The sequence below is a fragment of the Typopeltis vanoorti genome, chromosome 22 (genome assembly GCF_054136105.1).
Source record: "Typopeltis vanoorti isolate ZY-2024b chromosome 22, IOZ_Tvanoo_1.0, whole genome shotgun sequence".
Taxonomy (NCBI): Eukaryota; Metazoa; Arthropoda; class Arachnida; order Uropygi; family Thelyphonidae; genus Typopeltis; species Typopeltis vanoorti.
The window spans coordinates 90,804,869-90,821,411 of record NC_143570.1 but is presented as its reverse complement, the minus strand read 5'-3'; the positions used below and the strand labels follow the sequence as shown (position 1 = coordinate 90,821,411).

The following is a 16,543-nucleotide window of genomic DNA, read 5'->3' as shown; positions in this document are numbered from 1 at the left end:
TATTTAAACAAATGCCACAAAGTGCTTTGACCTTATTAAATAATATAATCTCAGGATGAGAGATAGATGTAGAAAGTTTTTTAACTTAGGTATATTATGTATTAAAGATACCAAGTAATTTTATATAAACTTGGTTTTAATCCTATGGATTAAATCCTAGATTTTAATTTAATTTAATTTAATTTAATTTAATTTTAAAACTTGGTTTTAATCCTAGGATTAAAACCAAGTTTATATAAAATTACTTGGTATCTTTAATACATAATATACCCAAGTTAAAAAACTTTCTGCGTACAGCATTTTTCGGCAGGATATGGTGGTGGAGTACTGCTTATGATAAGTGACGACTTATGTCCTCTAAGAGTGGAGGCTTTGGAAGGCAGTGACACTAATGATTTTGAAAGCATATGGTGTGAGGTAGAGGTGGGAAAGACAGGATATTTAGTGGGGTATTGCTACAGACCAAGGAGCAGAGGGTGGGGACCAAGAGATGTTTAGACAGTTGAGTTTGGCAAGTGCAAGAAGAATGCTTGTTATGGGAATTTGCTGTTTTATCATTTATCATTCCGATTGTTATGGGAGATTTTAACTACAGCAGTATAAATTGGGAAGAGGAAGATGCATGTAGCAATAAGGGAATGGAATTTCCTTATTGCTACATGCATCTTACATGTTGCCTAAGACATTTGTCCCTAAGAATTCTTGAGGGACAAATGTCTTAGGCAACATGTAATAGAGGAGAAAAAGAGGTTCAAGAGTTTTGGATTTGGTCATAGCATCAGAAGAGTTGATAATAACTGAGATTACATCTCTCCCACCAGTTGGAGAGAGTGACCATATGGTTTTGACTTGGAAGATGAATAGACATGCAGGAGTATCAGAGAGACGGGAACGTATGTGGAATCATAAGGCAGGTGATTATAATAGTCTTAGATGTCAACTTGAGGAAGTTTCATGGAGGGAGGAATTAGAAGAATGGGATATCATTAGTGCTTGGGAAATTGTGAAGGAATATTTGTTAGCAGCAATAGTAAGCTGTATTCCACGAGTGACGAAGAGGACACAATTTGGAGTAAAGTGGACGACAAACAATATTAAACAGGAATTATATGCGAAAAAGAGGCTATGGAAGAGATATAAGGAGACAGGTGAAGAGAAGATGCATGAAGAATATAAGACAGGCCAGGAGAGTGACTAATATGGTAAGGAAGGCAAAACTGGAATATGAGAAGAGATTGACCCTAAGATCCAAAGAAAATCCTAGGGAATAGCTATTTGGCCAGTAGGAGGAGAAATGACTGCGGAAGAATGACATTGCGGGATAAAAATGGGAACACAGTGACTGGTGCAGAGGACATAGTGGAATTGTTCAATGAACACTTTAGTGGAGTATTTCATTCTGAAGGAGTAAATTTTAATACTAGAGGGATAGGGAAGGGTCGAGGTTTAGAGGTGCAGGAGGAGAGTGTGTTCCAAATACAGAGTACTCTGGATGTCAGTAAAGCTGTGGGACTGGATGGTATTTCACCACGAGTTTTGAGAGAATCTGCTAAAGAAGTGACAGCTCCTTTGACGCTTTTCAATGAAAATTTGGCTACGAGAGAGGTGCCCAGGGAAGGGAAGGAAGGTAAAATAGTGGCATTGCATAAGGGCAGTAGCAGACTGGAAGTGTCCAATTATAGGCCAGTTTGTGTGTCATCAGTGGCTGTTAAGATCTTGGAGAAATTAGTTAGGGAATACAACACTGGGCAGATGAGGGTAATGTTATCCGTGAGAGTCAACATGGATTTGTGAAGGGGTGCTCTTGTTTTAGCAATATGCTAGCCTTTTTATAATAAAGTTACAAGAGCAGTAGATGAGGGAAAGGCATATACTGCCATTTTCTTGGACTTAGCAAAGGCATTTGACAGGGTGCCACAGGATAAGCTGATATTTAATTTGCAGCACATGGGTCTGGAGATGTCAGATTGGTCAACTGGATTCAGGATTGGCTGTCCGATAGGTATCAGAAAGTTGTGTATGGTGGGGCAGTTTCAAGGAGGCAGAGGGTTATAAGTGGGGTCCCACAGGGCTTAGTACTGGGACCTATATTGTTTAACCTTTATATCAATGACATTGTCACTGGATTGCAGGGGCATATTCAGTTCTTTGCGGACAATGCGTAGCTGGGAAGGGTTATTAGTAATAGTGCAGATGTGGTAGCCCTGCAAGAGGACTTGAATAAGCTAGACAGATGAGAAAATGAATGGGGTGTTGGTTTAATGCAGCAAAATGTAAGGTCTTGAAGTTTGGGACATATCGATGGGACGCTGCATACTCTATGGGAGGAGCTATACTGGAGTTGATGATTGATAGAAACGTGAAATTTAGGGGACATATTGCAAAGGTGGTGAAGGTAACACAGAGGATTGCTGCAATAATGAGAAGGACACTGACCTGCAGAGATAAAACAGTTATCATTCCGTTGTATAAGACCCTGATCAGACCACACTTAGTCTATTGTTCTGAGATTTGGTCCCCAGGATTTGAAGGGGATGAATTAACTGTGGAAAGGGTACAAAGGCAGATAACAAAGATAACACTGGGCAGATGAGGGTAATGTTATCCGTGAGAGTCAACATGGATTTGTGAAGGGGTGCTCTTGTTTTAGCAATATGCTAGCCTTTTTATAATAAAGTTACAAGAGCAGTAGATGAGGGAAAGGCATATACTGCCATTTTCTTGGACTTAGCAAAGGCATTTGACAGGGTGCCACAGGATAAGCTGATATTTAATTTGCAGCACATGGGTCTGGAGATGTCAGATTGGTCAACTGGATTCAGGATTGGCTGTCCGATAGGTATCAGAAAGTTGTGTATGGTGGGGCAGTTTCAAGGAGGCAGAGGGTTATAAGTGGGGTCCCACAGGGCTTAGTACTGGGACCTATATTGTTTAACCTTTATATCAATGACATTGTCACTGGATTGCAGGGGCATATTCAGTTCTTTGCGGACAATGCGTAGCTGGGAAGGGTTATTAGTAATAGTGCAGATGTGGTAGCCCTGCAAGAGGACTTGAATAAGCTAGACAGATGAGAAAATGAATGGGGTGTTGGTTTAATGCAGCAAAATGTAAGGTCTTGAAGTTTGGGACATATCGATGGGACGCTGCATACTCTATGGGAGGAGCTATACTGGAGTTGATGATTCATAGAAACGTGAAATTTAGGGGACATATTGCAAAGGTGGTGAAGGTAACACAGAGGATTGCTGCAATAATGAGAAGGACACTGACCTGCAGAGATAAAAGAGTTATCATTCCATTGTATAAAACTCTGATCAGACCATACTTAGACTACTGTTCTCAGATTTGGTCCCTAGGATTTGAAGGGAATAAATTAACTGTGGGAAGGGTACAAAGCCAGATAACAAAGATGGTTTCAGGATTGTACAATGTTAGTTATGAGGATTGGCTGAGGGAATGTGGACTGCAGAGTTTGGTGGATAGAAGGAGGAGAGGTGATATGATTGAGACTTTTAAACTGTTGAGAAGTGGTTACAGGGTTGACACTGGGGAGTTCTTTCCCTTGATTGAACAGCGGGAAGAAGTCATCAAGGGGCCATCCCTGGAAGTTACAAAAGGAAACTGTGTGCAAGAGGGTGAGGAGTGGTTTCTTTGCATGGAGGGTGGTTGAACCGTGGAATGCATTGCCTGATAGTGGTGAGAGCGAGAATGGTCAATGAGTTTAAGGAGTGGTATGATAGAGTTTGTGTTTCCTAGGAGGGACCTCCCACGATGAGTGATAGACTTTGTGTTTCTTAGGAAGGACCTCCTGCAATGAGTCTTTTGACTCCATGGAGGCCTGAATAATAATAATAATAATAATAATTAACATACTAGTCACCCTTCTTGCTTGCACTTTGTACTGCTCATGAATATACTAATTACATTTCCCTTATGTTCTCTCCACAATGTTTTTTTTTTTCTTCTCCAGCTCCTGATTTATAGCACTACTCATTCGCTTAACTCCATTTGGTTTAATCCTTCTGACTCTGGGTATAGTCTGATACTGCTTCTCTCAAACAATCCCTGACCACTTCTCATTCACTACTGAGACTCTTTCATTGTAGCTTCTTAAGCACTTTTCCAAGCTACCTCATGTCATAATTACCAGCTTTGTAATTAAATATAAATCTATATGTTTAGCAATCTTCCAGACCACATAATGACTGTCTACCATGGCTGATTATGGATACATCTTCTGATGCCATTACAAGATCCAGAACTCACAAACCCTGCTCCCCTCAATAATATGCTGTTTCAGATTACTATCCCTTATTAAGTGTATAAATTCCATTTCTATTTTGAATGTGCCCTTTCCTCCCTCCAATCTATGTCCCCATAGTTGAAGCCCCATAATAATTGCTTAGCCTCCACTCATTGTGCTAATCTGCTGATGTATGGCACTCATATCTTCCTGTGGGTCTCCTGGTTCTATAGCAGCAACCACCATTATATTTTGTCCTGCTTCAATCTCACAAGATAGACTCAAATGAAATGAACTATCTCCCCTCAGACCTAAAATCCTTCTTAACTTCTAATTTTGTTAGGTTAGGTCATCAGTAATACCCCTGCTCCTGTCCTATTCCTTCTATCCTATGTGAAAATGCAAGACCCCTTATTCTATCCCTGTAACTATCTTTTTCTGTCAACCAGGTCTCACTGATATCAATAATTTAAGGTCCATTTGAATTAACAAATGTCAAAAACTTCTTTTCTTTATTTCTGATACTTCTGGCATGTTTGTGTACATTTAAACATCTCTTGCAATCACAGTTACCCTTGCATAATGTTATTACCAACTCATTCAGATTGAAACTTGTGAAACTGCATAATCTTTTCTGTATACGCACTTTCATTTGTTTCATGGGTGGCTGAACTCATGACCTCACACTTGACTGCATCCTCTCCCTACTACTTCTAGTTTTCCTGATTTTGCCTAAGTATTAGCCTTCCCCCCCCCCATAATAACAACTCAGGAAATTTTACTAATGAATATCAAAAACATTGGTTAATCTGAAAATTTTAATGTCAACCTTATATAGTAGGCCAGAATCCATAATTTAGAAACCAATGTAGAGAATACTTTCAATCATTAGACATGCAATTTCATTTTAAGTACAACAAATGCAAGAAGAAAATTTCAGTGTTATTGTTTACTGAAACTAAAGTGGCTAGGATTCTGAGTTTATTCCAGTTGAATGGAAGAAAAATCAGACATATGAGAAGAAAGATTGCTTTATTTTAAAATGAATTTAAAAAAACTGCAAAAAGCATCCTGGTACTATTCTTTTAGTTTTTACTGTGATGCTGGATTATAACAAAAATGGCTTGATGCTGTGCTAGACTTAAGAAAAATAATATAATTACATAGTTATTTTATAAAGCAATTCAGAAAATATTGTCACTCACCATTTTTTTTAAAATAACATCCACAAGATCTCTAATGGTGTCTTCAGGATCCTCCTCACTTGATAGCTACATTAAGTAAAACAGATGATACAAAATTAGAACCTTTTTTTGGTGAGAAAAGTAGAATTTGCTACATATAGTCATGTACAACGCATGAGTGTATACAGTTGACTCTCACTATAGAAAACCAGCCCCTACAACAAACTATTCCTGTGGTCCCTATGAGTAGGCAGTAGTAGTGAGAGTCAACTATTCACCCAAAATTTTAATAGGTATTCTAGTTAAAATGTATTAAATTGACTCGATAGTTTCTTATTATTCATCTTTAAGTTGATAGTTTAAGTAAAATTTTGATTAACTTTAGTGTACATAGCATTCTAATAACTGAAACTACAGGGAGAGCTTTGCCATATTATTAATGGATTTCAATCGAATTTTCAGAAGAGTTCCAAAAAAGGTCAGAAAACAATGAGGAAAATACTAAAATTGTTAAACAAGCAATCTGATCTTAAGGTAGTCAAATTTTTGACATCAGTTCTGTGAGATAAATATCGTATAGAATGAAGAAATCATAAAGCATAATATGAAGAAATTATAAATATGATTGATATATAAGAAAGTTTTCTTCTGAAGAATGAGGTAATAAAACTAGGATACTATTATGAGATTTACATAAATTGACTGCCTGGTTGGCAATCAATTTATGACCACTCGGAATTTGCAATCAATTTATGACCACTCGGCCAACCAGGCCAGCAATAAAGTGCCGGCCTGGTTGGCCAAGTGGTCAGCATATCTCCAGCAAAAAGACCGTGGGTTCGAATCCTACCGTGGGCATGGATGTTTGTGATTGTCTGGAAAATACTAGTGGTGATGATGGGTGGTAGATGGCGTTGGTGTAGATGATGATGGTAGTTGCAGTTCGTTGTAGTTGATGGATTGAGTGGTGGAGACAGAGTTCTAGAATAGGTGCCCTCCTTCAATGAGTCTTTGGACTCCCTGGAGGTGTTACGTAATAATAATAATGATTACAATCACCTAATCAATAAATGTGGGTATACTTATCTAAAATAGAAATTAGAGTATACAGAAAAATTGTTGAAATGAGATAAAACTACAGTAAATTTCAGAATTTCCAAAGTAATTGTAATGGTCATAACAAACATTAGCAAAATAATTCACTGCCATATAACACTGCTAAAGTATTGTTTATCTTCAAGTGTTTCTTTTTGTACAATCTTTGGATTGAACATTCTATTTATAAGGCCTATAATCTGTAAACATTTTGAAATTTTTCATTTTGTCTTTTTCTTCTTCATATGATATTTCACATCCAAGAAAACAAAGTATTTATCTGTTCTATCATTTTATTATTAATAACTATTTTACTTCTAACTGGAGTTAAAACAATGTCCAAAAAAATGCCATTGTTTTAGTTTTATCTAAACAGATATGTTCATTCTCCAACACATTTTAATATTTATATTAATGAAATATTAATATAAATATTAAAACGTGTTGGAGACAAAGGGCATCCCTGTCCTTCTCCTTGGTTTATAGATTGTTTTTCTGTAATTTTTTCATTTATTTTTATTTCATTATCTTTGTATATATTCAATACTGCATGTAGTAAAATATTAGGTATATTTATTCTTTATAATATATTAAACGGTATATACCTACTATAACAAGCCAAAAGGCTATTTTGGTCGGTCCGATTCCCTGGGTTTGATTCCTATCAGTGACGTGAGGAACCTTGATCTGGTATCTTTTGACAAAAGGTGAGTTAGCCAGTCTCATACAGAGTTAAGGTTTTTTTTCACCTGGACTTGTTTATTGTTCCCCAGAACAGACAAACCAGCCCCATGAGCACACACGGATTACAGTCAACAACATATCGCCCTTAAGGGATGCAGCAGAGGAGACAAACTGGCTGCATTAATTTGTTGTAAGTCCATCATTAGGTAGGGATTCAACTCATCCTAAGGGGCAGATGGGAAGGATAGGATAGGAAATAAAAAGTGAACATCCATTCACTCCAATGATGAGCAATTAAAAATGAACTTCTAGTAATCAAAAAGACCTTCACCAATAATGGATATAATGAAATAACTTTTAAAATAATCCTACATAATCCAGCCAAAAGAAACAATGACTACAATTTAACGATAGCCATTCTATATCACAAAGGTATTTTGAAAAAAAATCTGAAGGATTCTACTAAAGTACAACTTCAGAGTGATATTCAAGGAAAATAAGATCTCTCAGACCATTTACATAATAAACTAAAAGCCTGACTGCTATTGGAATTAAACTAGTATGTGATAGCAAGTTCTTCTTTGACAAGGTTCAAGGACGTGTGAGGCCATTATCATTTCTCAACCTTAATAAATAGGATTGCTTCAAGAATTTGGTCAACTGTGATCCACCTTCATCCTCCACCAATGCTCTATATGCCACCAGACTCCAGACGACTCAGGAAGCGCCCAGGTTACTTACCAAAATATGCCCATTAGGACAGTTATAAATGTTGTTCTCTTCAAAAATCTGGTGAATAAGAGATTCAGAAATACTTTATTTTTACAGCTTAGGCTCATAATATGTTAACATACTGATAGTATTAACAAGTCCTTTTCTACCAAGTTCTCAACATGCCACCTATGCTTTTTCTTAAATCCATCACCAAAGTAGAACACTTCTTAACATCAGTCATAAATATTATTATTATTATTAATAGTTGGTAATCTCCATGGAGTTCAACAGACTCATCATGGGAGGCCCACTCAACCAGCAACAAGTCTATCATAATGAGCTTTGAAGTTATTTACATTACTTACCTGCACTCTACCATATCTTCCTATAATCACCTGCTTTATACTTCCACATACATCCAATTTTGGCAGTGACCTTTTCTTGTTTCAACACTTCCCAGACAAGTAACTCATGATCACTCTCAGCAACAGGTGGCAGTGTCAACAACTCATTAACAACTACATCTTGTGAAGTTATCACTAAATCCAAAACATTCAAGCCTTTAGTTGCTTAAAATCACATGCTATTAAGTTATCTCTCAGAAACTCACTCTTCTTGTTCCCATACTCTATCTCCTGCTTCCATTCTATATTCCTGTAATTAAAGTCTCCCATCAGCATCACCTTAATTTTACATGCCCAACCAATTTGCCTAAACATTTCACAATCAGTATTCTCTACATTCCCTGGCTTTACCAGCATCCTATCAGATATACTAACCTGTTAATTTCAACTTCACACCACACAGATTCAAAATCTGTGCATGCACTATCAACTTCCACATTTTGTGGACACAATTCCTCTGCAATCATTAACAGCAATCCCCCCTCTTTTTACATTTCTATCCTTCCGGAAAATTATATATCCTTCCATTTATATTCCCAACAACTTGAACAACCAAGTTTCACCTATTGCAATTATCTTTGAGCATACTGACTCAATCAATGCAACAAACTCAGCTCTCTTATTTTGAATACTCCTTACATTTGTGTACAAACATAACAATACCTGTGTCTTTGAGGTAATTCCACCAGAACCAACATTCTCTATTCTAGCTGCTATACCACATCCATCTCTTCAGTCTGACCACTACTATTTTCATGATCATGACTCAGATTTCCATTCTTACTTGTCTCATTCTCACGTTTATGCATTCCATTACCCTGTGCTGTGGTAACTATATCTTCAACCTCATATCCATCTTCCTCCTGTCATACAATTTGTTTAGTTGAGCTGTCCTGCCTTCCCAAGTAGACTCTGATCATTTACTACATTAACTTCTTGACTGTACCTTCTCAGAAAATAATAACATTTCTAAATGTCCAACACCAAACATTCAAATGCAATCCAACAACTTTAAACCTTTCCTTCAAATTCCCTCCATAGATATACAAATTGAATTCCCTTTGCCTTACACAATTCAGCCATCTTACTATTCCAAACCTTACTGTATTCAAAAATACTTGAATGAACTAGAATGAAAGAGCTCAAGACAGAAAGGAATGGAAGAAGTTGATGAATACAGCAAAAAACCTTAGAAGTTCAACTAGTTGAAGAAGTAGCATTAAATTCTATATATGATATTTTGGTGATCTACCAAATGGCTTCATGGTTTTCATTGGTGGTGTGAAAGGTCAATCCAGATTTAAATGGTCATTTTTTTCTCCACATCTGATGTATTCTTTTTGATCAATTTCTCCAGAATGTCCGATCTGTCCAATGTAACAAAGACCACAATTGTAATAGATTTTATAAACTCCTGGCTCTTCATAGGTGAATGTGGTTGTTTAGGTAATCTTAACATCATGGAGATATTTTGTAGGGGTTCAAAGCAACTTTTAAGTTATATTCTTGTAGAACTTTTGCCTTTTGATACAGGATTGGTTCCATGACAAAAACTTCTGGTTGTTGTCATGGAGCCTGTAACAGTTTATTCAATACATTAATAGTTTTGATTTTTTTTTTTTTAATGTTTGCAACGCAAGTTATTTCCTTGTTTTCTTTTATTATCACTGCTTGATGTAATCACTCCTTCTTTTAATGTTTGATGATCCCCATTTTTATGCCAGTGGTGGTGAGAACTGGCATATAGATACCGACCTATAAGACACTTTTTTTTTACCTGTCAGCACTCCAATATTGTTGTATCTAACATTTCATGCTTCTAAGGCTCTTCTGACTGAATCAATCCACCTAGATCCTGGTCTTCCATTGGGTCTCTTTCCTGGCATCTTAGCATCAAACACCTACTTTTCTAATCTTTCCTCATCCATTTTATTTAATGGGCCATAAAATGGCAGCACATGCCTTCACTCTTGTTACTATTCGCTAATGCCTTTTTAATTCCCGTATAGGGATTAGGCAAGGCCATTTTAGCCCTATCTAACTTTTGGAGACTGAGTGGGCAGTTCAATCTCCACTGGTACCCAATCAGAGACAGCTGGCCCAAAGCTATCACTAATTAAGCGGCACGCAGTGAAGAGAATGGCTCAACAAGTGCCGCCATCTCGTGGTCCCTAACACAATATATTTAATGTCTGAAATAGTGTTGGTTCTACGTTCGATTTTCTTGAGTTTACGGGATGAAAAACCCCGCTTGCCTGTGCCAGAGATCGACTAACTCTGGAACTGGTCATGATTTGCAAACGCCACATCCACTGAGCTACACAGGCTTTACTCTTGTTACTTCATTATTAAATGCAATCAGATTACTAAAAAACATGAGCACCTTAACAAATCCACTGCTGACCTACACAGACAACATTACCCTCATCAGCCCAATACTGTATACAATCTCTCACTAATTTCTCCAAAATCTTAACTACTGATGAAATACAAACTGGGCTATAGTTTGACACTTCCATTCTACCACTGTCCTTATGCAATGGCACTATCTTCCCTTCCTTCTACTCCTTGGACACCTTTACCATAGCTAGACTCTCACTGAAAAGACAAGTCAATGAAACTGTCAGTTCTTTAGAGAATTTCCTCAAAACCTGTGGTGGCGAAATCCCATCCACTCCCATTGCTTCACTGACATTCAGAGTACTCAGTATTTGTATCATGCACTCCTCTTGCATTTCTAAGCCTCAAACCCTTCCCATTCCTCTAGTATTGAAACCTGCTTCTCCAGGATGAAATACTCCAATGAAGTGTTCATTAAACAACTCCACTCAGTCACTCTTCTACTATTTTTGTCTAATAATGTTATTCTTTCACAAAACCTCCTACTGACCACGTAACAAAACTCCTTAGGATTTTCCTTGGATCTCAGGGCTAATCTCATCTCATATTCATGTTTTTCCTTCCTTACTATACTATTCATTCTCCTTTATATACTCTATATGGAATATACATCTGCTCTCTACTCCTCTCCTTACATCTCTTCCATAACCTCGTTTTCATGTGCACTTCCCATTTGATATCGTTTTGAAATGAAATGGTATTATATTATTTGATATCATCCACTTTACATCAAACTGTGTTCTGTTTTTCACTCGAGGTATATAGCTAGCCATTGCTGCTAATAAATATTTCTTCACTAGTTCCTATGCACTGATAATATCTCGCCCTTCCAATTCCTCCATTCATGGAATTACCCCAAGCTAATTTCTAAGATGAAATCCCTCTACCAGTTTGAGAGAGTGTGACCATGTAATCTTAATCTGGGGATGAACTATATATAGGAGAAAGGAGCTAAGTGGAATTATAATCACCTGCCTTAAAATTTCACATAAAGATCCTTTCTTCTAGATACTTCTCAATGTCTATTCATCACCCAAATTAAGACTACACAGTCACTCCCTCCAACCAGGAGAGGGATGTCATCTCAGTTGCAATTAGATCCTTTAATGCTATGGCCAAATTCAAAACTCTTAAACCTAAATGTTCCTTCTACTACATGTTGCAAAAGAGATTTGTCACTCAAGGTCCAGAAATTCCATTCCTTTACTACATGCAATTTGCTCTTCCCAATTTATACTGTTATACTTAAAATCTCCCATAACAAACATTCTCTTCACACTTGCCAAGCTGAAATACCTAAACACTTTTTGCTGCTCACCCTCTACACTCCCTGAATTATAGCAACAGCTCACATCATCCTCCAATTTGAGAAGACAACTGATCACTTATAAGTAATACTCCACCACCATGTTTGCTCTTCCAATCCTGTCAAAAAATGTTATACCCTGATACTTCTATTTCAGTCAGTATATCATCTTTCATCAACCATGTCTGGATTCTGAATGAGTTATTCCTTCTACTAAATGACTATTTCCACAAGAGGCTACCCCTGCTAACATCCATCCCAATAATTCAGGTGAGTGTTCAGAGAACATTCTATTGAGATGCCTACAGCCTTCCTCATTCAAATGCAAGCCATTCCAACATACAGTTCTTTTCTGTCCTCAAATGCACTCCAAGCATCTATATAATCCTAGTCACTCTTTTGACATATGCTGGTTATCATACCATTCATGACTGATGCTCTTCTCCTTACCTCTGTATTATCATACCTGGATAACAGACTCACCACCATCTTCCCTCTCTGTCTTCTGCAACTTCAAGCATGAACCTGAGATCTCTTGCCACCCAATTCACACTGCCACTAAAGTCATTCATCCCTACCATCACAATAATCTCATTCACCTTGCTTAACCTCTTAACGCACCAATTAAAAATCAGAAAGCGGTCGTTTTTCCACCAATTTTTTTATTCTTTATTTGCTTTATACACAAAAGAACATTAACAAATCTTGGAAAAAAACACAAAAAATGTCTCTTTTTGCAAAAAAAAGGTTAATTAAACTGCATCTATTTTACTAAACCGAGTTAGTCAACAGTCAGTACACATATATCTTGTTTCTTTGTGAACCATTTTATTGTGTTCATTCCTTTTTCTTGAGCAGAGGAAACACTAGCGAGGTTGGATTTTCTTTCTTTTCTGTTGGTAGTATGAAAGATGGAAAATGTCGTGCAGATAATCTCAGTGGTGTTGGAATATTTGATGGACATCCACTTCTTGAAATGCTTGTAGTTTTATATTTTTCAATGGAGAGTTCGATTACTTTGAGGCGAAAATCAAGTGAATCCATCTTACTGCTAAATTTTTGGTAAAGAGTTCCACAGTGCCAGGTCTAAGAGATGAAAGAAAATCTTTTTATAATACTTCTTGCCTCTCTTTCTGGGTACAATATACGAAGACAGGTGTTGATCAACGCAATCAACACCACCCATGGTATGGTTGTAATCCAACACAAGTTGCAGTTTTTTTATTCTTCCTTTGCGCATTTCTATCTACCATTGATGTAGTGTGAATGGTAGAGATAAGGGAGAAATCCTTCTTGTCTTTCCATTTCATTACACTCACTTTCCCTCTCTGAAAATCAATTACTTCTCCAATTTTCAATTTTTTATTCTTCAATTCGCTGGGTACTTCTTTTCGTGATACGCGTAATGTTCCATAAACATCAGTCTTATTTATTATCAATAGATCCGCTAATCCAGGTGAATTATAAAAATTGTCCATAGTCAAACAATAACCTTTATTCAATAAAGGTTTCATCAAAGTCATCACTACTTGCAAAGACATTGGAAGATTGCTAAAATCTCTGTCCAGAATGGTATTCTTGCCAGTATAGATTATAAAATTATAGACATATCCACTTTGTGATTCACATAATAAGTATGTTTTTATGCCGAATCTGGCCCTTTTGAGAGGAATGTATTGCACCCATCCCAGACGATCTTTATAAAGCAATAAACTTTCGTCAATAGTCACCAATTTCTTTGGCATAATCGAATTGCCAAATTTTCTATTCAAATCTTCGTAAATTGGCCAGATTTTGTTGAGTTTTGGTCGAGGGTGATTTGCTAAATCAAATTCATCATTATTTGAAAAATGTAGAAATTGTTTTATGGCCTCGAAGCATTTCCCGCTCATACAATCCAGAAAAAATGGTGTATATAATAATGGATTTTTTGTCCAATAATGACAGTATTCCGGTTTTCTTACTCTACTTTGCAAAAGTACAACAGCCAAAAATACTCTGATTTCATTTGGATTTGTGTCATACCAAGAAGTCTTGTCTTTACCATGGGTATGACTCCTCGCATATCTATTTGTTTCATCCACAACATGTTGAATCAATTGATCATCAAAAAAAACAAGCTCGAAGAAATTTAGGCAGTTATAATCGTGAACAAAAAATGTGCAAACGCAAACGGAATAGCTGATACACGCCGTTAGCAACTTTTCTCGGCTGAAAGGAAATAGGCACAAAATTGTCTAGCATGTATATTCGGTTGTATTTATATGTGAAACCAAAATTCACAGTCACACATATTAACTCGGGTGCATGGAAAAAATTCAGTTTCTTGGACCAGAGTTAACTCAGTTGAGTGCATTAAGGGGTTAATTGCCATAATCTGTGTATCCTCCAGGCAAACATTCTGGCATTCTATTTTGCCCTCCACAGATGATTAAACTCATTCATCTAGACTAACTCATCACTTCAACAGGCAATCTGTTCCACTCACTCTGTGAGAGAAAAAAGGCTGGCTTTTACCCATTTCTTAACCATGCACAAACTGAACTTTCAAGGATGCTCCCATGTTCTAAGGAAATATCATTTATTTTGAAATACATTATTCTGAAAACAATGAACAAAGTTAAAATCAGACTCTGCAAAGATTTTGAAAAATGTTTATAAACTTTAGATATTTAAATATTTAACAACAAAGATAAAATACTTTTTATCTTTGTTGTTAAACACCAGATAATAGTAGTATAAAGTATAAAAATTAAATATAAAGTTGTTTAATTGCTGATCAAAGGAGTACCAATGATTTAAAAATACCTGAGGTAAAGTCTGCTTCAGAAGTTGATGAATTTCTTCTCTGTTTATGTAGCTGTCTTCCTTTAAGGCATATGCATGGAAACAGACTATTCCAAGAAACAGGAATAGTGAGAAAGACAAAAAAATTAAAAGGCATATTACTTTATTATGCTACTATTAATTTTTTGAATGAACTTTTTTTAAAGGAAATTAAATCATTTTTATCATAATCTACACCAGACCTCCAAATTCGGAGCCTCCACAAACTCATTCACTAATGGCGATGCCCTTTGATTGAAAAGACCTGGATTTAAATGCAATCTTTGATGCTAAGAACCATTATAAAACATTTCAAATGAAGATGAGTTAGTCAGTCTGATGTGGAGGTGGAAGAGAGTTAGCTCTCAACGTTTATCATCCTGGTCAGAAAATAAATGCAACTAACAGACATAACAGATTAAGCAAATAGAAATAACTGTCCTATCATACTCGTTAATTAGGTTTAAAAACAAAATTTACTTGATATGACATATTTAGAGTACAATACAATGAAAACTCCAAACTTTAGGCTTCACCGGAGGGGGAGGGCACATACTTTCAGTTAAATTTAAGAGAAAGTATAGTTAGTTTCCATGTTGAACAACATAGGGCTAGTAAGCTTGCTACTTCATGCATATCTGTCCAATATCTGTCTTTGCAGTTCGTTTCTTGAACTTTTCAAGATTTTCATCAGTCCAACTAACTCCTCAACTGACATTTGTCCATCTTGAATCTAGAAAACCAATGAAAAGTTTGTATTCTTCCCATTTCCTCATCTCCTAGTTTGGAAGCCTTTGAAAACATTTCAAAGGCCTCAAAAGCAATTCTGAGTTTAAAACAAAATGTGTCCATATTTTTTACTGGTTTCTCACATCAATCATTTTGAAAACCACAGCAAACCATAACAACTGAGCAATTAAATTGTCTTTACATTCTTTTTTTTTTTTTTAATATGCAATTCCCATCCACAAAAGGATGCAAACTAATCACACATCAATACAGTTAAGATATATACTAGTAAACTTGCTTGAGAGAGAGAAAACATACATGGTACTTTATCAAGTCACTTCTGACTCTCAGTAAACATAGTAGTCTCCCAACAGGTACTGAAAATTATTTTTATTCAGGACCTCCATGCAGTCAAAAGACTTGTCATGGGAGGCCCATCCTAGACAACACAAAGTCTATCACATCACTCATTAAATTCATCCTCTCACTATCCTAACGGTGAATATATTCATAGTTCAATCACCCTCCATGCAAAAGAGCCATTCTCCACCACCTAGCTCACCACTTCTATTCCTAATTTCCAGGGTTTGTCCTTTGTCCTCATTCCCCCCCCCCCTTGTTCTACAACATGAAAGAACTCTGTTTCTACCTCTTAACTACCCAAACATGTTCAGAAATGTTTCTCCATGCCATTAAATTCAAAACCATAGCATGTAAGTTGGAGAATAGTCTGCATTCAGAAACACTTAACAGACTAATTCATGATAAATCAATACAATAATTAGCAGCAGCTAGTCATAGTGACAGCTAAAAACCCCATGCAGCCAATCTGTAAACATTTAGGTATCACATTGTATATGCATATCCTGTCAATCTTTAAGGATTAAAGGAAAAATAGTTATTCAACAAACAATTAAAAGTTTCTCATATGAATTATTGTAACAAAGGCAAACAT

General features: G+C 36.4%; 1 protein-coding gene across 5 annotated transcripts in view; it reads right to left on the bottom strand.

The window, feature by feature from the left end:
- The window catches only part of LOC150094563 (calaxin-like), a 157,683-nt gene that overhangs the window by 55,176 nt on the left and 85,964 nt on the right, over positions 1–16,543 (bottom strand). For all 5 annotated transcript variants that reach the window (XM_090411948.1, XM_090411947.1, XM_090411949.1 and 2 more), the window contains exons 4-5: positions 14,842–14,927; positions 5,452–5,517 (exon numbers count right to left, since the gene is read on the bottom strand). In XM_090411948.1, the coding sequence (XP_090268074.1) occupies positions 5,452–5,517; positions 14,842–14,927 (152 nt within the window). The remainder of the gene's footprint in view (positions 1–5,451; positions 5,518–14,841; positions 14,928–16,543) is intronic.